This window comes from Epinephelus lanceolatus, chromosome 4 (genome assembly GCF_041903045.1).
Source record: "Epinephelus lanceolatus isolate andai-2023 chromosome 4, ASM4190304v1, whole genome shotgun sequence".
NCBI classification, from domain to species: Eukaryota; Metazoa; Chordata; class Actinopteri; order Perciformes; family Serranidae; genus Epinephelus; species Epinephelus lanceolatus.
Genome location: NC_135737.1, coordinates 28,641,201 through 28,662,369, shown reverse-complemented (window position 1 = coordinate 28,662,369; position 21,169 = coordinate 28,641,201). Strand labels below are relative to the sequence as shown.

The window sequence follows — 21,169 nt, the reverse complement described above, 5'->3', positions numbered from 1 at the left end:
TCTGACAGCATGCTCTTCTCTTTAATGCTGGTGTTCTTAACAGGACTTAACACTTACTGACGTGTGGTTACAGCTCTTAGTACCCATACAGAAATAAAACACTGCTCCTGTCATTATACGCAGGAGTTGTATTAGCTTACCTAAAAGGCTTTGATGCAAAAAGTGCAAAAACACTAAAATCTTCTTAACCATCACATAAACAGTGTTTGGTTATTCTTTTAGTATCTAGTATAAAAATCAGCAGGGTGACGTCCCCTGTGAAGGTAAAATTGGTTTCACTAGTGTAAACATTTTCATTCATAATAAAAATCTATAAGAGAGGAGGGGAGAAGGGGAGGAAAAGTGTGCAGGGGATAAAACCGTCAGAGGCACACCCTTACAGTAGGTGCAAATATAAAATGTTAAAATTAGTAATGGGATCTTTTTTAGCTTCTTTAGATCTTTTCCAGTTCCTTTAGCAGCTCCCCAAAACTTGTCACGTACCACGAGGACTTCTCCTTAACCTGCTGCCGGGTGACGTTCCCACCGAAGCCAATGAAAGCACTCTGAGGATGAAAGAGACACATCCGTCATCACACCATAGCTCCAAGAGAGGGAAGGTTTTCAGCATTATTAATGTGAACACTTACAGCAGGAGGGGACGCCTCTAGATCAGTGGCTCCATCTCCAATCATCACCACGGTCTTGAAGCCGTATTGCTCCTTCAACATGCTGATGACTTTTCCTTTTCCACCACTCTCAGCCGTGGGCTGGCTTTCGTCAAAACCAGCGTACTCCCCTGGAAAATACACACAGTTTAATTTAGAGATGTAGAATGATGCCTCACAACAGGCTGACGACAGCGCCGGACACATGAGATGAAGGAAAAGATTTGAAACGAGATCTGAGAGACTGCTTTGACCAAAACTAACAAGGAGGACTCAAGCATCGTCTGTCCACTCATTGGCCCGACACTTCATTACTTCATACACTTAGTTTTCAAGACACACTTACAATGCTCCACTTGTATGAAAACAGAGAAAGGTCACGTCTAGCTCTCACCGTTGAAGTAGAACTTGAGCCGGTTGGCGTAGACGTGATGCAGAGGAATGTTTAACTGAGTGGCCACATGTTCGACGATGCAGCGGAAGCCGCCGGAGATGAGAAACACCTTGATGTTGCGCTGATGCAGGCGGTCCACAAGCTCCCTGGATGGAGACAAAGGGCCATTTATCAACACTCACAGTACATCAATGCAGTTTTAGTAACATGTTGGTATAGTGTGCAGTAGTAAAATCTTATTTGGTCAGGAAGCTTCAAACATAAACCAGGGGTGTCAAACAAGTGGCCTGCAAAAGGATCCAATCAGGCCCACTGGATGACTCTGCACACCTAATACAGATGCACTTATAAAGACTAAAAGGCACCAGGGTTTAAGGAGCAAGTTAAGGAGCTTCAGTTTGCAACATGCATTACTACACAAGACTGAAACCATATATGGAGACATGCACATGTAATGACAGCTAGTAGTAGACTGACTGAATGTGGTAACACTGAGACATATTGTTCCAACTGCAGTTATTTGTCTCAACACCCCTCAGGCTGTTCGTCATCTGTTTAAATGGATGAATGTTTTCAGAATGCATTTCTTTACACTAAAAGAAAGCTTAAACTTTCTGGGTATTGTTAATATAGGTTATGATGCAATGGTTTTACTGATCTAGTCCACTTGAGATCAAATTGGGCTGGATGTGGCCTGTGAACTAAAATGAGTTTGACACCCTTCACATAATCCAAACACACATACATATAAAAGCTGATGCGGGTAAGGAAGCAGCTATGCATGTGCACGAAGTAGCAGAACAGGTTTGAAGTGATACAAATACATGCACAGCATTAATGCGAGCTCTCTCATATTTGCTTATGAAGACGTTGTGTAAACTTCTACCAAACTGTCTGCCATGTCAGCCACTGTGATAGTTAAACCTGCAGACAATTTATGCTCATAATACAACTGTATTTTCAACACTGGATGACTAATCAGCGATGGGAGGTTTGTATAAACCACTCCCAGAGATACAAATGATCCATTATGCTTTTAAAATACAGTTTTGGTATTTTCCTACAAGATTCTTGATGTGCGTTTTCTATTTTTATATTCTTAAAACTCCAGTGTGTGCGATTTGGGGGAACCTGTCGGCAGAAATGCTATATAATATTAATAACTATGTTTTCATTAGTTCATAATCACCTGAAAATACGAACCATCTTGTTTTTGTAACCTGAGAATGAGCAGTTTATATCTACACATGGAGCAGGTCCTCTCTCATGGAGTCCACCTTGTTGTTTGTACAGTGGCCCAGAATGGACAAACCAAACACTTAGAGAGAGTCACCCGCTTTTCATGTTGTTCTCCTACATGCTTGGCACATGACAAGCTTCAGTTCTGCAACCTCCCCACTAGATGCAACTATAGCCCCTTACACAGAGGGTTGTTCATCATACATGGTCCTCTTAGGTCAGGGGTGTCAAACATATGGCTTGTGGGCCAGAACCGGCCTGCCAAAGGGTTCACTCTTGCCCACTGGATGACGATTCAAAACCAAAAGAAGGTCGCAAGCACTTGTCCGAGGCACGGGACTTCTGATTGCTTTAGGTAAATTAAGTATGCAATGTAGCAGGGCTATGTGGCTAATAAAAAAAAGACAATAAAATCAACCAGTAGGCTAATCAGTTCATAATAATTCGATGTTGTAGGCTATATTATTTACGCATTTACTGATATTTCTTATCCCGTGCAAATTGGCCATTAATATTACTGACGTCCTGTGGTAAAGTGACATTACCCCACGTGCCCATGTAAAACTAATCCCGTCTGAATTGTGCTTAAGAGGTGCCAGGTTTCAGGAGCAAGTTAAACAATGTGTTACCTGCTTCATGTAAAATTCTGCGTCAGAGGCTTTTCCCCCCTGGCCAGGGTACGGCTCTCTCTTATAAACTGAATACTTACTGTGACCATGTTTAAAGATATTAAATGTTGTGCAAAATATTGTCAATCAGCAGCTTCAGTTTAGAAGAATCTGTATCAGGAAATGTGTGGATAAATGCACATGTAATGATAGTGAGAAGTGGACTGACTGAATGTGGAAAAACTGAGACATGCTGTTGAAAGTACGCTTAATTTTCTTGACATCTCAGGCTGTTTTGTAAAAGGATGAACGTCCACACAATGTACTTGTATTTCTTCACAGAAAAAAGGGGAAATATTGGAGCTGATGACTTATAGGGTGTTATGTGATTTATTATGTTGTTATGTATTATGTTTTATTGGTCCGACCCATCTGAGATCAATAGAGAGTTTGACACTCCTGACTTATGTGTGTGTGTGTGTGTTAAATCACCTGTACAAACCAAATTCAAGCACCGAGTGGAACACAAGCTCCACTGAATGACTGACACCTTCACACACTCACCTGATACCTGGAGTCAGCTGAGGCGGGTGGTCTGTTATCAGTTTGTTCACCTGTTCTCTGGAGCAACGGATGATGGACAGACGCTCAGTCAGGGCTGTTTTGAACGTCACTGAGCCGCCCATCGCTCTGCGAGTCCTGGATTGTGAAACAGGTAAAAGATTCGCAAAATATAAAGGTGTACTTTTAACTATCCCGAGGGTGGGAGGAGTGCAAATATAAAACGTCTAAGATGTCTGAAAGCTGCAAAGAAGGTGCAAATCCAGCGTATATCCAATGCAAAATCAGGTTAACAGTATGGATTATGCAAATTGAGCATTGAGCTGTTACACACATACATTTCAGTGACTGCATCCCCCACTCCACAAAACTTGGCAAGCTCATCTATGCCCTCTTCTTTGATGACCGTGCTGTCCACATCGAAACAGACAGCTTCTGCTCTCCGGAATATCTCCTTTGTCTGTGAGAGTGTTGCCATCATGCTGCAAAAAGAAAAGTACACAGTGTGAGACACTCCAACACAGACAGCAGCAGCAGCAGCATTTCAAAAGCACTCCCAGCTCTGATGGCACAGATAAGGGTCTACATTAGGAAGTCATCTGAGGGTAAATCTAATAGTCTTTAATAGCCAGGGTCCCGGGATGAATTTGCTGGTGAAACATGAGGTCTGTGATTTTAAACCCAGCAGCTGCATGACTTCATTGTTGCACTAAGCCCAGTGTGCAGTGGATGTCTTCAATCCAGTGGAGCAGCAAACACATCCATTGACTGAAATACCTATGTGCACACGTTTCTGCATCGACGGATCCCAAATAAAACACGTGTCCCGGGCAAGAATGCGATGTTATGTAAAGCAGCCGGCCCTAAACAAACCATAAGAGGGGCCGTTGTGGACATCCTCTGCACGGATTGCGTCACCCCGGCACCGTGCTCGCGACATCAAAACCCCAAACAAACGTGAAGACGGTGGGAACGAGATGTTGATGGCGGTTTGGTGGAGAGTAGCTCTCTGGTGCTCTCTGGCATTAAATAAGTCATGTCTTTACGTTAAGGATAACCGTGAGCTGGCTCAGAGGGCAAGTTACCTGTCCGGACCACCTTCATATGAGCGCCTCACACACACACACACACACACACTCTCGCTCTCTCTCTCTCTCTCTCTCTCTCTCTCTCTCTCTCTCTGCTCAGCTGTCAGCTTCTCTAACTAGGGTAACCACGGTAATATCAGGAACTACATATGAAGGAGTCGTTCTGTGGTACTCACCGGTAGGAGCAGCGTCGGTAAGGCACTACCAGCAGCCTCAGCATTAGCCTTCCTCTCTCAATGGGCTCACCGACGAGGAAGAGCACCAATGACTGCTGGGCCAATCAGAGGGAAGCCGGTGAGGGACCGCCCACTACCCTCTGGCTCGCTTCCATGACGACAGCAACGGTCGACTAACGGCTCATGTATAAATGTACATTAGCACGGTTTATATTCTTAGCTGTCTTCACAGTAACTGTGTCAATATAAGTTTATTGTTAATAAAATGGAAGTTTCAGCTTTAAATAAAGGAGTCGACCCGTGACCCCCACAGTGAGTGATCCAGGCTTGATTTATAAGGGCTTGATGACCGGGAGTCTGGTGTCCAGCCAGGGTTGGAGCAGACTGTTGACTTTGTTGGATGATACCTCTGTGGATATACATACTTTGAAAAACAAAATATAGCTACACCACACTTGCAGACACATCCTTTATCTAATCTTCAAAATTAAAGGGAAATTTTTTCATAAATGGATGTTCTTGCCCTCTTCTCTACCATCATCATCACACAATTTCTTCACACTCAATTCCAAAATGTATTTATATAATTCTGGGCTGATCAAATTCATCTTCCTTTAGTCAAAACAAAGATATATATATATTTATTTATCACATATACATAATATTATGTATAATGATACAGTTATGTATATATATTATTTACGCTGCATTTCTTCTGCATTGTGTTTATGTAATTTTCTTTATGTTTTATTTTTAAAATTAATGATTTTTGATGTGACAATGTGGTTTAATTTTTACTGGATTGTTGTAAACTGATTGGCAAGTTCAGTGTGCTTCCTGTTGTCATTTATATATAAATATATACATGTATATATATATATATATATATATATTCTGCATTATGTTACTTTTTTATTCTTATATTATTTTTTATTCTGTTTATTGTTATCGTTTGTTTTCCTCCACAAATTGAGGGGTCTGTTGTATAAGCAGGTTGCTTCCTGACTTCTCCTGAAAGATTTATTTTTTAATTAATTTTCTTGCCCATTTATGGATTTTGTGCCATATTATGTGTGAACCCCCCCAAAAAATCATTTCAGTTCAATTCCTTTTATCGTCACTGTAAATACATATAATGCAATTCAATGCACAGAATAAAATGGAGCTAATTTAAAAGTAATAAATGAAAGGATAAAATATCATTAATTCAATTCGGGTTAAAGGCTGTACCATATTGTGTCTGATATTCTGTTTTACTGTTGTATTATAGCCTACTACTTTACATGATACTTAACAATATTATATTATCATAGTATTCTACTGTTGCACCTTATACTATATCTTAAACCTCACGCTATACCATACTGTACTAAAACATACTATACTATGTTAATACATTATGCTGTCTTACCACATTATAAACTGCATTATATTTTGGTTTTGCTGTATATCAATAGGGACAACAATAAATACAAATACTTAATTACAGTATAATTTGCTCTGATGCACACTGTTTACGTAATGCTTGACTAGCTGCTATTATTCATTGGCTACCATGTCACTTGACCATGTGACTTTGTCTTTAGTCGCTCTTGTATGGGTCATAGTTTTACTTTATCTCTTATAATAGTTGTGTATTTCTCTTATTTTGTTCTTTCTTATTTTTCTGTTTGTCTGTTCTTATTTCTGTCTTTGTGCTGCTGCAACACCTGAATTTCCCTTCTGTTGATCAACAAAGACTTAACTTGTCTTGTATGGAGCCTCTCAGTTAACAACTATGCTTCTGGGCTCAGGACATATAACCAACTTAAAACCCGAAGCCCCCCACTGAGCCAGGGTCCTGTTTGTAGATTTCAGCTCTGCCTTCAGTACCATCATCCTGGCTCTGCTGCAGGACCAGCTCTGCCAGCTGCAGGTGCCTGTCTCCACCTGCAGGTTGATAACACACTTCCTGTTTGTCAGGAATCCTGTGAAGCTGTGGAAACATGTCTCTGACTCACAGCCTAACAGCACCAATTACCGTTAAGGTTGTATCCCCTCCCCTCTTCCCCTCTCCATGTACACCATAATTATTCAAAGTGTGCCATCAGAAAAACTGTGTGCAGCCTCTGAAAATGACATGAAATGCATGTATTATATTTTAATCGTTTGCATTTCATTTCAATACTGTCATTCTTGACAGTGTAGATTTAATACAATTTTCAGCAACTGCATCACACTCAACCCCATAACTAGCACTTGACAGGTCAGGGATGACAACTTGTAGAAAGCTACTGGTTGCATGGCACTCAGTCATCAAAACTTTGATATCAACCACCTGTTAACAAGGTGGGGATAAACAACTTAGAGCTCAACGCTCTGTAGACAGTAGCCTAGAGATGGTTGTGGATTTCCAGAAATATGCAGCCCTACCTACCCCCATCACCCTGAGACTCTCCAGTCAACATTATGGAGTCCTTCTTCCTCCTGGGCTCCATCGTCTCCCAAGACCTCAAGTGGAAGCTGAACCTCATAGGTATCACACACTCTGCAACATAGGTATCATGCCGCCCCAGTGTATGACTTTAGACAGCATGCCGGCATTACTGATTCAAAAGAGGTGTGGTGAGTGTGACTTGGCCTCTAGTGTAACATGTAGCATACTTGCCAAGTAATGCTTTCTAAACAATAACAATGACATAACATAGCCCTGTTTACACCAGGTATTTATATGTGTCTCGGGTCATAGGCACGGTGGTGCACTGTCACCTCCCTGCATGATCTCCCTGTGATAGCGTGGGTTTTCTTGGACTCTATTCAGTGTGGAGCTCACACACCTGCACTAGTAATATCCTGTGGTGGTGAATGATACTATGTAGGCTATGTGTTATTTGCGAATAAAGAGAAGTGAGATCTGATCTTGAGTGGTCACTTGGGACACGTGGAGATGCTTTCTAATGCCAGGTGTGAACAGACAGACTTAAAGCTGATCACTTGATCACCCAAGATGCATGTCAATACCAGGTGTAAACAGGCTCTTTGAAACATTCCCTTCTGGCAGGGGGCTGCGGACTATCAGGACTAAAACCTCATGCCACAAGAACAGTTTCAACCCGACTGCAGCTGGCCTCATCAACAAGACCCAGGACCCTCACTGATGCAGACTCTTTGAACCAAGACAATACTTTTTTTTAAAATTTAATTTAATTTAATTTAATTTAATTAATAAGTTGCAATAATACAGTTGGTCAATTTAAATTAGTTGTAATATTTTGGAAGTGGTAACCTACTGTATATACAGTTTGAAATAGTTTTTAGAGTTAAATAAACTCACACAAAAATAGGCAGGATCAGTATTAGAGAGCAAATCATCCACAAAAAAATGGGAATTGTTAAGTTTATTTATACAGTAACTCATATTAGCGTAGGGGCCAGTTGACTAGTAGGAATATAAAAGTGAAAGAAATGATAAGGCCCATTACCACCAGGAAGTTTTGTTTGCTTGTTTGTTTTTGATTGTTTACCAACTTTGGTTTAAAAAAAAGACACGTTTTAAAACCCAACCTAAAAGTAAAGTGAGCATCCTTTACAGAAATGATGCTCGGATTTAGTTTTCAGGTCTTGCCGTTTTCACTCCCGTCCAGACGGTGGCGGTAATGAGCGCAATGCCGTTATAAACCAGCTCAGAACGGTAAAAGGACACGAAGAAGAAGATGAAAGCAAACGAAGAAGAATTTCACTGATAACGGGTCGATGCCATTACATCCCACACAGGAGCTGGTGGACAGAGGTACTTTGGCCTCGGAGAAATATAAAATGTCGCTGTCAGTCGGTCGGGTCGCTGAGAGACGGGACCAGGAGTCAGCTCGAATAATGATGACAATATGATGCTGCAGCTCGGCTCAGGTAATTACATCTGTCTGATTCAGGGTGATGTCTGTAATTAGTGGTTTGAGATGCGGATGTTAAAACATGTGGTACACATGGTGGTGAGTTAGCTGACGTCATAGTTTGCATCACGGCTGGAAGTCGTTAGGAAACAGATAGATAGTCAGATAGAGAAGAGTTAAGGTGTTTTACTAGGTGTAAAATTTATGTAGGAAATTAAGAATCTATTAACATAAATTAATCATCACAGAACAAATCAGGGTGATACAGGGCCGTGGTCACCTATTCAACCTGGTGGGAGAGGGTGGCCATTTTACATCCAAGCCATGAGGGGGTCTGGGGACATTTTTTTAGAAACTTTAAACCTACTAACCCTTTTATTATTATTTTTTTTTATAATTTTGAAACAAAAATCTTAGATCAGGGGGCCTCAAAGTTTTGATGATTCAGTGCCATTTTAGGGAGCCAGCACATGATTGAGGGCCACACAGGAAAAGTTAACACACTGACTTTTTAACCACATGGCCCACAGTAATACTGTGACTTTTAAACTTTTTTTTATGACACTCTTACATTTTACAACAACTATAACAGTTGACAGTGATGAAGCGTACATAACACTCATTTTACATTCTGCTTTTCCACTTTCTAATACATTTGAAAACAGTTAATCTTCTGTAGCCACCGGCACAAAGTGGAACAGTCAGAGCTGCATTACTTAACAAAAATGACATTTTTATCATAATATTAATATAAGGTTATTTGTAAAGTGTATTAATGTTTGTTATTCATCCATTTTATCCAGGGCCAGGTCAAGCAAAGCACCCCAGACATCCCTCGTCCCAGCAACACTTTCCAGCTCCTCCTGGGGGACCCCGAGGTGTTCCCAGACCAGATGAGATGTGTAATCCCTCCAGTGTGTTCTGGGTCTGCCCCAGGGCTTCCTACCAGTGGGCCGTGCCTGGAGCACCTCTGACAGGAGGCTTGCTGATCAGATATCCAAACCACCTCAACTGACCCCTTTCAACGTATGTGATTACATTTGCTAATGATTATTTCAGGTACCTGTGAAAGGTTGCGGTCTAGCACAGCAAATTTTTGTTTTGTCTTTTGTCTATGAGCATATTTGAATATATTATAATTACTATTAAGGGGTGATATTAACATGTTGGTGTACTTGTGATTTATGATTACTGCACAGGAGGACACATTGAGAAAATGGCCTGACCTGACTCATCATGGAGGAGCTCCCAGGCTGAAACACAACATGCAACAGAGGTGAGGAGGAGCAGATACGGACTGTGTCTTATCCTGGAGTTTACAGATTAAACTCTGGGAGAGTGTGTCTGTTCATTGTCAAGTTAGCAACATTAATAGCACGACAAAGGCAGATGTATTTTCAAAAGCAGACACTGTGACTTCTCACAGAAGGAGAAACACAGGTGTTACATTAAGCAGAGCTTCATTCTGTTCAAGTGTTGCAGAGACAGTGAGCCAGCACGCACAATACCAGAAACCTGAAATCAAAGCTGCCCAATGGAATTGGATCATCATTAATTTTATTATCCAAACCTACACCCTCTGTGAAAAAGGCTGATTGAGGTCAATATGTCCTTCTGTCAAGGCCTCAATCACAGAATATGGTGCCTACGTTACCTGTCAAAATGAATCTTTTTCACAGGTGAAAAAGAAATTCCTCACCTCATATGAAAAGCAAACACTCATCAGCCCAGTTACCTGGCCAATCTTATATTAGTCAGCCTCTCAACACTTACAAACACCTGCTTTCTGTTACTGAGCTGGTGTGTTCTCCTACAGATGCCCTGTCTGAACATGGGACTGTTGATCCTCATGAGTAGAAACACGGAGAGGTAACTCATCCTTCATAATAATAGCATGTTTTTAAATGCATGGCCGAATTCTGTTTTACTCTTGCAGTAGTAAGTGCAGTCAGACACCATGCTAAATTAATGTTTTCACACGCTGACTCGACAAGAGAGTAAGGATGCTAAGCATGTGCCTCATTCTTATGTCAGAGTGGATACAGAATCACTTAAATGTGTGACACTTTGCATGTAATTATATCTTATAAAGCTGCAGCTTTTTGCATCATGATAAGTCTCACATGTCTCATGTAACGTATTATGTCAGCACAAACTCACCTCATTAGCCTCTGTTACACTTTTTCTTGTTCCAGCATTTGTGGAAATGTGTTTCATGGAGAAGTGCAGTGATGCACGCACACCGGCCAAAAGAAACACAGTTGCCACGACTGACTTCCAGACTGTGAGGGCCCGAGGTTGGTATGTTAACACTCACTGTTATGCAGCATTAGTATTCCTCACACTAAAGAAGTCACCACTGAGGCATGGCCGAATTCTGTTCCAGCTAGTCTGTGTTGGATTCAGTCAGACACCATGCGAAAACCAGGTCTCATTTCTGCTGAATGACTGGATGAGTGCTTCAGTCAGCTTCATCCAACTGTACAGGAATGAGTACAACAATGATGGTACACTTGGAAATATGAGATGCTGCTCTGACAGCAGTCCTGTTGGTTTTGTATTGATTTTATTCTGTTTTCTAAATTCTGCAGATACCAGTGGCTGCATCTGAAGCAGGAACGTGAGGGAAAGTCGACTCCTTTGTCTGTTTTAACTTCACTCTACCAACATCTCAACATTGGAAATCCGTTTTGTGCTTAAACTAGCACCACCAGGATAACTGTCAAGACTTGAAAGATGTATCTCACTCTTCTGTTGAAATAAACTTCTAATTGTGTTCAAAATGTCTCTTGTGTATTCATTTTCTACCATTTCCCTAAAGTTTTTGTACACAGAAAAATACAACCCAGATATTTTCAAATCCAAAAACATCACAGAAACTCAGGATCTTTCCAATAACACCTCAGATTTTAAATTGAATGTATATTTTAATAAATAAATCCATAGCATACATTTTAAAGTGCAGCCTCCCTTGAAGCTGTTATCACAACGGTACATCGTGCATAATGTTTAAACACAAATATGTAAGCCCATGCCATTTCAAGTATGCAGGTTCACTGTTTAATATTCCAGTCAGGTAAATTTAATTGGTTATTGCCGTAAGATTTGCTCTGGCTGCTGAGCCAAGGCTTCACAGTTCTGACAAAACAAATGTAACATAGGACTCCAGGGCATCATTTACACTATTGATATTATGGACGTTATCATTTAACATTGAAATCTATGTTCTAAATCTTCAACGAAACATTAAAAGTTGTTCATATGTCCTCCAGTACAAGATCAGGTGGAAACTTTGTGTCCACGTTTGAGATACGGAGACTGTTGCATACAAAAACCTGTTTCTTTGATAACAAAATGAGATGGCTGCTGGCTCTATTAACTTTAGACAGGCATCAAAGAATAAGCACATAATCATATACAGCTGACAGTGGGTTCGTTTGACTTTTTTTCTCTAAACAGCCATTTTATTAGCAAATCTGCTATTTTAATCTACAAGAAAGCAGGTGCTGAACAGTGGTATTGTTGCGGGTGTTTGCCACATTTCTTGAGGTAAATCATGCCCACTGTAATAAATAAATAATGCACTTCAAATTTCATGAGCAAATTCTGCTCTATTTGTTAAAGACACACTTGAATTAACCCTGTCAGGCAGTTCATTTTCTTTGTACAATAGATAAGAGTACATAAGCCGAGCTGAGTAGCAGAATATCCCCGTTAGCCTGCAGCACATCTGTCCTGAGGAGTAAGTGCTTTGTTACCAGATGTGTTGGGTGGGCTCGTCGGCCTCGGCAGTCAGCGACAGCAGGATGGCCTTGGGAGTGTTCTCGAAAAGTGCTGCTCTGTTCTGAGTTTGGCCCTTCTTGACCCAGTGGCCGTAGATCTTGAACGCACACGCGTCAATGAGCTTGCGGATGGGCTTGACAGCGTACGGGTCGCTCTTGATCACCTCCTTGGTGACAGGCTTGGCACGGCGGTAGTTGCAGTAGATTCGCATTGTGGCGAGGACAGTCATGCAGATAACCTGAAGGAGAAAGAGTAGAGCATGTTCAATGTAAAGAAAGGGAACGTGTCCATCACTGTAATAATATATAATATAAGGTATTAAAGTACCTGCACACACCTGTAGTTCACCCACACAGGTGTTTTCATTTACTCTGCCTAGTTAGACTTCTTCTCAGGACTGTGTGTGTAAAGAATGTGTTTGAATGTGTTACACCAGCTTTTATCATTCTTAAATACACCATAGCTTTTGGGGTTGAACCATTTTCCTGAGCAAACATTTGCTTTCATTCATTTCAACACACAATGAGATTAATTTTATTTGAAATTTAACCTTTAAAGACCTAAAACTTGTCTCATAATACACTCTAAAATTGTCAAAGTTAAATAAGACTTTGTTGGGAGGGTTACTTTTGAAGTGTAATGGATACAGATTACTAGTTAGGTTGTCTGTTTCTAAGTGGCAATGCTGTGATATTCTGGCAACCTGTCCAGGGTGTGCCCCGCCTCTCGCCCAATGTCAGCTGGGATAGGCTGCAGCCCCTCGCGACCCCCCACAGGATAAGCGGTTACGGACAATAAATATTCAATATTCTAATGAATGAATGATGTGGGATATGCCAGTATTATTTAGGTTTTAGGAACATTTTTGTACATGTATACAGCACCTTCTAAATATGTTTCTCAATGGTGTTTTAACCGACATTTGCAACACACAACATCTTGCCTGTTTGTGGTTGGTTCAGTGCGTTGTCATAAATATACTGTGAATGAAACCAACTCGCCAACAGTTTGCAAGGTTGGGGTAGAGATGCATGCCCAAATGAAACACCCACATTTCTAGTTGGATGATAAAACACACCTACTTTTAAACATTATGAAAGACTTGGATATTAACAGGTTTTTGGATGTGTGCAAATATCAGAATGCTGATTTTTTTCAACAAAGTGGTTGAAGGACTGAAATAGAAGGGCTGCGTTTGCATGGCTGAAAACATCTACCACTATTGAAAAACTTTAGAAACAACTTTGGGAAACAACATGTTAGGGCATGCTGATCGGAGTATTCAGAATATTTGTTTTCATTAGCCATGTGAGCAGCTTAGTAGGAAGTGTCTTATTCAGAATAAGGGCAAAAAAAAAAAAAAATGCATGTAAATGTGGTCACTGTGTGATGTAACAGTTTGAAAGCTGTCCTTTCTGGTGTGTTCAAGGACACTTTAATATGTTACACTGGGGTGTCATTTCTCAAAGATCAGTACTTTTTCCAGTCAAGTCAGAGAAGCCAAAAAGATGTTTGTGTTTGCCTTTAGTTTCTTTTACAGGCATTATGACATATATTATGATATATTACACAGACATTATGAAGTGAACCTGTTGGACACATTGGAAATAACTCTAAGCATTGATGGTGCGCTGTGTGTATGTGTATTTACGTCTCACCTTGAACCGCCTGTATGGACTGAACTGTCGTACTTCATTCACCACATACTCTGAGAAGAACGAGTGGTTGAGGACATCTGAAGCTGTGTATCTCTGCTTTGGGTCCACCACCAGCATGCGAGAGATCTGAGGTAACAAAACAGAGACTTTTAGACATTCTGCTGTTATTGAAACCTCACGGCAGCTTCAAATTTTGACATCACTAACTGTCATAAGCAGCATCAATACTTAGTCAGACTAAGTCTTGTTAATTTAACCGGCATAAGTGGAGGTGAAGAAAAGAGCCTACCAAATCTTTCACAGTGTCTGAGCGGTCCACCCACTCTGGAGACGAGAAGTCGTACTTCCCGGCCAAGATCATACGCAGCATCAGCATCTGTTTCCTGTGCCAGAAGGGCGGAGAGCCTGCGAGCAGCGTGTACATGATCACGCCTGAACTCCATCTGCAGGCAGAATCCCGGAAAGAAGCAAGCTTACAGAGTTTGAACGGTATGTATATTGTTTTGTATTGTTTAGTATATATTATATCCGACATTCTTTTGGCTTTACTGTGTGTTCTTGTCTCTGCACACTCACATGTCCACAGCTGTAGAATATCCTGCATGCCCTCCGTCCATGGAGCATTCGATGATCTCTGGAGCGAGGTAACCAGGGGTCCCGCACACCTCTGCATGATGAGACACATCAAACTTGTGAACTTTGAGTATCTATATTTACAAAGCTCGAAAAGTCTATTCATAAGAGTGCAGTTTGTAGGTAATCTAACATTAACATTACATATTTATCTACTAAACAAATTATATGAGGCACAGTTTCATGAGATATTTGACCTGCCATTGGTGAAGTCTTATTTGAAAGGTCAGTGTAGCCTGAGTGTCTGGGACTACAGCAAATAGATCTGAGTGTCTTCTTGCATCTTAACCTTTGTAAGAGCAGCTAAGAGACAGACCGGGGCATGTTGTGCAACCAGACCCAGATTCTCCGCTGACCGCCAGCAGCTGCTGGCTCTGCACTGTAGGTTGTAAACATAGTAGAGCAGGACGCTCATATATCCTCAGCTGAATATGCTGGGGTGAGAACATCCACTGTGCTCATGTTTAGATGTAAATCAATCCGTGATATTGGTGAATGCTCTTACATGCTGAATGCTTACATTGGTACGCTTTGGTAACTAGCTCCCGATAGCTACTAGGGAAACAAGAACACCATCCTCTTCCTGTTTTGGTTGCACAGTGGTTGAGGCACTTCCTCTGTGCTGTAAATGGAGCCGTAATTTTCCCAGGAGATCACACCAGGGACAGACAGGTATGCATAGTGAAAGTTAGGGTTAGGCAGAACCAGTCTAAAAGCCATTTCTCACCAGTGCAATAATAAACTGCAGTGCAGGAGTATCTAAAATCTGCATGTGATTTCTCAGCATGACAACTATGCAGTGGTTAGCATTGTCATTGTCACACACAGCAGTAGTTTTGGGCTCGAAACCCATACGGAGTTTGCATATTCTCCCCGTGTCAGCGGGGGTACTCCAGCTTCCTCCCACAGTCAAAGGCATGCAGGTTAACTGGTGACTTTAAATTACCCAATGGTGTGAATGTGAGTGTGAATGGTTGTCTTTCTCTATGTGTCAGCCTTGTGATAGTCTGCCAAACTGTCCACAGTGTACCCTGCCTCTTGCCCAGTGTCAGCTGGGATAGACTCAATCCCCTCTGCAACCCCAACAGGATAAGCGGCCACGGGAAATGAACGGGTCCAGTGCAAATTATCCATGTTACTGTGTTCTATTGTAACACGAATGAATAGCAAATTAAGTCAAGCAGTAGGAGAATTCTCCAGACGGAGAATGTCTAAATGGCTAACGTAAACTACACAATACATGAACTAATTGTACCCCAAATGTAATGCTAAAGCTAGCAGGTGTGACAAACATATACCGTCAGCAAGTGCATATTAACTACAGAACCATCTTCATCACATCTCAAGCCATATATTGCCCTTCGTTTGGCTGCTGAGGCAGTCATCACACTGTTTTTCATTCAGTATTGAGTGTTGAGAGACCAAATTGATAACTGATGGCATTAGTTGGAACAAAGGTTTTCATTGATCAAATTTCTGCAGGTGAAAAACTGCTGAAATCAAGGTCTGTCCAAATACTTTTGCCCCTGCACAAATGTTGCACAGGTGTGTGTAAGCATTAAGAAGAAGCCACAAAATCAGTCTTTAAACATTTTTATACTAAATTTTCAGATGAAATTTCCTGCTTGGTGTGAAACAGCTTTAATAAATGCTGATGGTGTGACCATTGTAAAGCAGTTACACCATGCAATCGACATGTACTTCACAATGAAAAGTGTCTATTTCCACTTTATATGTATTCAGATATTGTTTTTATGTTTGCCGGTTGGTTTCCATGCAAGCTTTCACCAACCTTTGAGCTTCTGTCCCGGCTTGATTTGCACAGCGAAGCCAAAGTCGGTGAGTTTGATGTTCATCTCGTCGTCTAAGAGGATGTTCTCAGGCTTCAGGTCCCGGTGGACGATGTTCTGACTGTGGAGGTACTGGACCACCTCCAGCAGAGCACGCATGATCTTCCTAAAACCAACACACACTTAAGGTCTATAAAGAATGAGAATAATTCATCGCTTTCGTCTTAGTGTATAAAACACTCACTGACCTGGTTTCCTTCTCACTCAGAGTAACTTTCTCTGTGAGGTAGTCAAAAAGTTCGCCCCTCTTCATCCTGTGGGAAAGAAAATAAAAAATTCAAACAGCTGCTGCTCAACTGAATTTGAGTTTTGTGAAACTTGAGGTTTGATACTTACAGGTCAAAAACCAGGAAGTAGAAGGCATTGGATGCGTAGCAGTCTTTGAGCTGTACTGGAGAGGGGAGGAGAGACATCTAAGGTAAACTGAGTATTAAATGAAGACGGACAACACTTAATAGGTGGATCACCTGAGAGCAAAGGCCAACACTGACTTCCTGAGCAGGTTAGTGGGACAAAGACAAGCTCCTTTGTCTTCTGAGACTCTTAATGTAGACTCATGCTTTAATAAAGCTGCTGATTCACACAGTTTTAGTTCAAATCTGACTTTCAGGGGGAACAAATGTTCTTACTGATGTTGTTCTGTCCGCAGACTTTCTTCAGGATGTCGATCTCCTTCACTGTCGCCTCCCTGATCTCCTCGATCTCCTGGGGGGTCATTTTATCCGAGGGGGTGATGTCGATGATCTTCACTGCGTACTCCTGAGACGTCCGTTTGTTGATGCAGCGACGCACCACGCTGCTCACTCCTCTGAGGAAGAGTAAGCACTTATTATCTATAGCTTGGTCAGGTCACTTATTTCCTCAGGGGTTTATGTTTGTACAGCTGGACTCAAAGAAAACATGTTTGTGTGCTTTGGTCAGGAATTTCTGTGACTGTTGGACGGTATGTTCTCAGAAGGGTTCATCCGATATACTACTCTAGCATCATCCATGGGAGAGTACCCTCATGTCGATGTGATGTGAGGAGCATAAAGTCAGCTGTAATTTTTACCACTGAAATCCATGTCAGAGAATCATTCAGAAAATCACTGAATGAAACCAACTCTCTGCCCCCGGTTTGTGGAGCTGGCTGAGCCATGTGAAGAGTACGAGAGCAGCTGAACACAATGTCCAAATCCCGTGACCTCATGACCCGCATGTGAGAAAGGGAGTGAAATTACGTAATCTGACAGCATGCCAAACCCGGGCAGCTCTCAACACTAAACCCTTTGTCCAAAACACGCTGAAGTTAATGAATGCTGCCTCCCTGGACACTGTGTGCTTTACGTAACAGCACCCCCGTCTGACAGATGGTGGGGAATGACAATGAGACAGAAAGCTCAGGCGCTGCTGACATCTCTCACAGGGAGACTTCAGGGAGACCATTCGGCTTGTGTCTGTGCTGTCCACACCAACAGGGTCTAAGTCTAATGCACATTACTATCGTGTTGAGCTGTATTAAACTGTATTAGGCTGTTGAATAAAAAAAGCTGGAAAAACTGTGAATTTCTGGACCACAGTTTAAAGAAATGTATTTCTTTGTGCTAACTAAAGATGGCCAGTGGCACAACATTTTCGGCTTGTGACTCCTTAAAGGATTACCGTAACATTTTGAGGAAATATTTCTTGCATAGAGCTACATGAGAGGATTGATTTCCCTTTCCAATCTGAGAGTAAAATCAATCTTCTCATCAAACTCACAGCAAGTGAATGAGCTTAATTCCCAAACTGTACCTTTAGTATGAAGCAACATGTTTGGATTTGCCTCATCAAAGTTCTCACTCCCAGCTTCACCCATGCTTGGTCAGTGGCCCTACACCTCAAACTGTGACGCTCTAGGTCATTCTTTGGTTACATCTCCTATTGATTATTGTAATTCTGTCTTCTTTGGTCTCCCTCTCAAGTGTCTTCATAAACTCCAGTTGGTTCAGAATTCAGCCTCCCATATTATTACTAGAGCCCCCTCCATAGATCATATCACTCCTGTTCTCCAGCAGCTTCACTGGCTTCCTGTTAAATATCCCATCAATTTCAAGATTCTGCTTCTCACCTTTAAGGCCCTTCATAATCAAGCCCCTTTCTAACCTGTCTGAACTCCTTCATATCTACACACCCTCCCCTACACTTAGATTGTCTTCTGCAATCCAGCTCACATCACCATCAGCCTGCTTGACTACCATGGGGTCAAGAGCCCCCCACCTCTGGAAGTCTCTCCCCCATCACATTCGCAATATTGACTCACTTTCCACTTTCAAATCCCGTCTGAAAACACACCTTTTCAAGCTGGTATATTCAGTCTAATTTAATGGTGACACACATATTGAGACTTGCACTGATGATGATTTTATACCTAATATTTATAATCAGGAGTTTTGTCTAGTCATTTTATTAACTGTTGTTGTATATTATGGATTTTATGATCATAGATACTTTGCTGCTTGTTTTTTTAACTTGAGACTTGTAAGGTGTCCTTGAGTGCTTTGAAAGGCGCCTATAAATAAAATGCATTATTATCATTATTATGTACCCTTACAGCGTCACCTTTGAAAGCTCAGGAACAATGTGTCAGTTTACTCTTGTTACATGCATTGTGTATTTTCAATATAAACTTCCATTTTCACGGGAAATGTACAGTTTCCACTCATTAAATTCACACAGGCTACAAAAGCACATGGTTAGGTTTATATGCACGTTTGTTACTAATGTAACATCATGTGACATACATCAAATATGTCACAGCGTAGTATGCTACACATAGTAGCACACTACGTTATTATCTATGGTTTCACACGGAACACGAAAAGCAGTCTCCCAGGTGAAAGTCCAAGTTTGTTTGACCCATCCACCTCCACTTCTAACTGCCGCTAAGGGGTGCCTCAGTGCCGAGGTACCTGAAGGCAAAGACCATTGCCCAACGTATGACAAGCTAAATGTGAGAGAGTTGCATCAATGGTTGCAGATGTCTACTGTCCTTTTTTGTGTCCTTAATTAAGAAAATTGTCCATTCCAGCCACAGACTGTATAAAATAAGAAAACAGCTTCAACAAATATCAGAGGAATCATGTGACTCCTCAACTTAAACGTGCGATCCCTTATGAGGGTCCTGACCCTCAGATTGGAAACGCCTGCTGTGGGCTATTTTAAGACTTAATATACATACCTTCCCAGAATCTCCTTGGACTCATACTTGTCATAGAACTCCTGGGCTCCCACCGAGTCAGGGACCTCCTCCTCTCTAGTCATGGTGCCTGTGATGCCGGTTCACCCACCGAGGCTGCACGACTGCTCTCCTCTCACAGCTCACAACGGTTTGTATTTTTGCCACAACACAGCTCTGTAAAGATGAGATGGGAAAGTACCACTAATGATAATGCACTTATAAGCCTCATATGTCAGCAGGTCATGGTCACACTCATTTAAGTGTTGAGCTACAACGATTAGTTGACTACTTAGTAAGAAAAATTAACCAGCCACTGTGTTGATAAGCAATTATATGTTCCAGTTATGCAGAAGTACCAAACATTTGCCAATTGCATTTTCTCAAAGGTGACTGTTTGCAGCTCTTTTCATATTTATATTGGTGTAAATGAAATGTTTTTGAGCTGACAATCAATTTATAGATGTCACTTTGGGCTAAGAAATTGTGATGGGCATTTTTAAAAATATTTTTTTGACATTTAAGAGGTGATCAGTCAGTAATTTAGAAAATAAATGGTAGATTAAACGATAATAAAAATATTTAAAATCATTTCCTGAACTACTGTAGCATACTGTTGGATGGATCAGTCTGCAACAGTGCATTTAGTTTTATTAATCGATCATATGGTTTGCATGTAAGATCTTATTTCATGCACATTTCACCTTGGCTACAATGAATGGTTTAAGAGGGTTTGAAGAGGCTTACTTTAAGGATTTTGTTAATGTTACAGGCAGAAATAATGTCGCCTTGTCCTACTCATATTGATTGCACAGCTCTAATAATCGATCAATATGTGTTTTGGATCGAGACTGAGTGTCATAGCCGACATATCATGGAGCCTAGACTAATAAAGCAATATGCCACAGTGTGTGAACTAGATCTCCTCTCATCCTCTGTCACTATTTGACCTTTAGCAGGCTTCAGAAACCAACTAATGCATTAAAGAAAAGAAACAAATGGCTTGGTCACTCACCGTGTCCCGTGTCGCTCAGTCCCTGATATAAAGGCTATCCATCATTATCACTCGAGTCTGTGTACAAAGTGGCAGAGGACGGACAAAGAGCTGCAGTCAAAGCCCGGTGCTGTCGCTGCTCGGAGGGGCTGCTGCCATTGCAAAGGGTGAGCCTTAATGTCAGATGCCAAAAATAAATTGCTGCCTCCACAGCCAGCAGCACACTCTGGACGCGTGTCCGCACAAAAACCAGATCCATGAAATAACACCCTGCAGCTCCTGCCCGTGCCATGAGATATCACAGAGAGGGCTGTCCTACATTACCAACACTACTCCACATGCAACTACTAACACGTGGGTTTGCACTGAGGCTGGAGTGACGTGACAGGTGCAGGTCCTCTGTGACATCTTATGAAAGAAAGATGTAAATATAGTAATGCTTCTTAGAAAGTCCAGTGGAATAAATCATCACA

The 21,169-nt window shown here is 41.4% G+C and overlaps 2 protein-coding genes, 1 long non-coding RNA gene and 2 other non-coding genes across 8 annotated transcripts; 3 read left to right on the top strand and 2 right to left on the bottom strand.

The window, feature by feature from the left end:
* On the bottom strand, positions 1 to 4,800 carry psph (phosphoserine phosphatase). The gene is made up of 6 exons (XM_033631495.2): positions 4,714 to 4,800; positions 3,788 to 3,931; positions 3,453 to 3,587; positions 1,042 to 1,187; positions 630 to 778; positions 1 to 545 (listed from the first exon to the last, which is right to left on the bottom strand). The coding sequence occupies exons 1-6, from the start codon at positions 4,755 to 4,757 to the stop codon at positions 435 to 437; spliced, it is 729 nt and encodes a 242-aa protein (XP_033487386.1). The 5' UTR covers positions 4,758 to 4,800; the 3' UTR covers positions 1 to 434.
* Positions 4,801 to 8,459: 3,659 nt separating this feature from the next.
* Positions 8,460 to 11,365, top strand: LOC117259505 (uncharacterized). Of its 4 annotated transcripts, XR_013490969.1 has the most exons (7): positions 8,460 to 8,598; positions 9,386 to 9,608; positions 9,782 to 9,858; positions 10,399 to 10,451; positions 10,778 to 10,879; positions 10,969 to 11,089; positions 11,174 to 11,365. It is a non-coding gene; the product is annotated as an uncharacterized LOC117259505 (long non-coding RNA). The 4 variants fall into 4 exon arrangements; XR_013490968.1 differs by lacking the exon at positions 10,969 to 11,089; XR_004501842.2 differs by lacking the exon at positions 10,969 to 11,089 and having other exon boundaries at positions 10,778 to 10,883.
* On the top strand, positions 10,489 to 10,629 carry LOC117260385 (small nucleolar RNA SNORA15). The gene has a single exon (XR_004501914.1). It is a non-coding gene; the product is annotated as a small nucleolar RNA SNORA15 (small nucleolar RNA).
* On the top strand, positions 10,947 to 11,083 carry LOC117260388 (small nucleolar RNA SNORA15). Its single transcript, XR_004501915.1, has one exon. It is a non-coding gene; the product is annotated as a small nucleolar RNA SNORA15 (small nucleolar RNA).
* Positions 11,366 to 11,476: 111 nt separating the features above from the next.
* Positions 11,477 to 20,999, bottom strand: phkg1a (phosphorylase kinase, gamma 1a (muscle)). The gene is made up of 10 exons (XM_033632010.2): positions 20,718 to 20,999; positions 19,706 to 19,879; positions 17,136 to 17,314; positions 16,843 to 16,897; positions 16,695 to 16,760; positions 16,449 to 16,612; positions 14,600 to 14,690; positions 14,313 to 14,466; positions 14,024 to 14,149; positions 11,477 to 12,603 (listed from the first exon to the last, which is right to left on the bottom strand). Exons 2-10 carry the CDS (start codon positions 19,786 to 19,788, stop codon positions 12,337 to 12,339), a joined length of 1,185 nt encoding a protein of 394 aa, XP_033487901.1. The 5' UTR covers positions 19,789 to 19,879; positions 20,718 to 20,999; the 3' UTR covers positions 11,477 to 12,336.
* Positions 21,000 to 21,169: the final 170 nt, after the last annotated feature.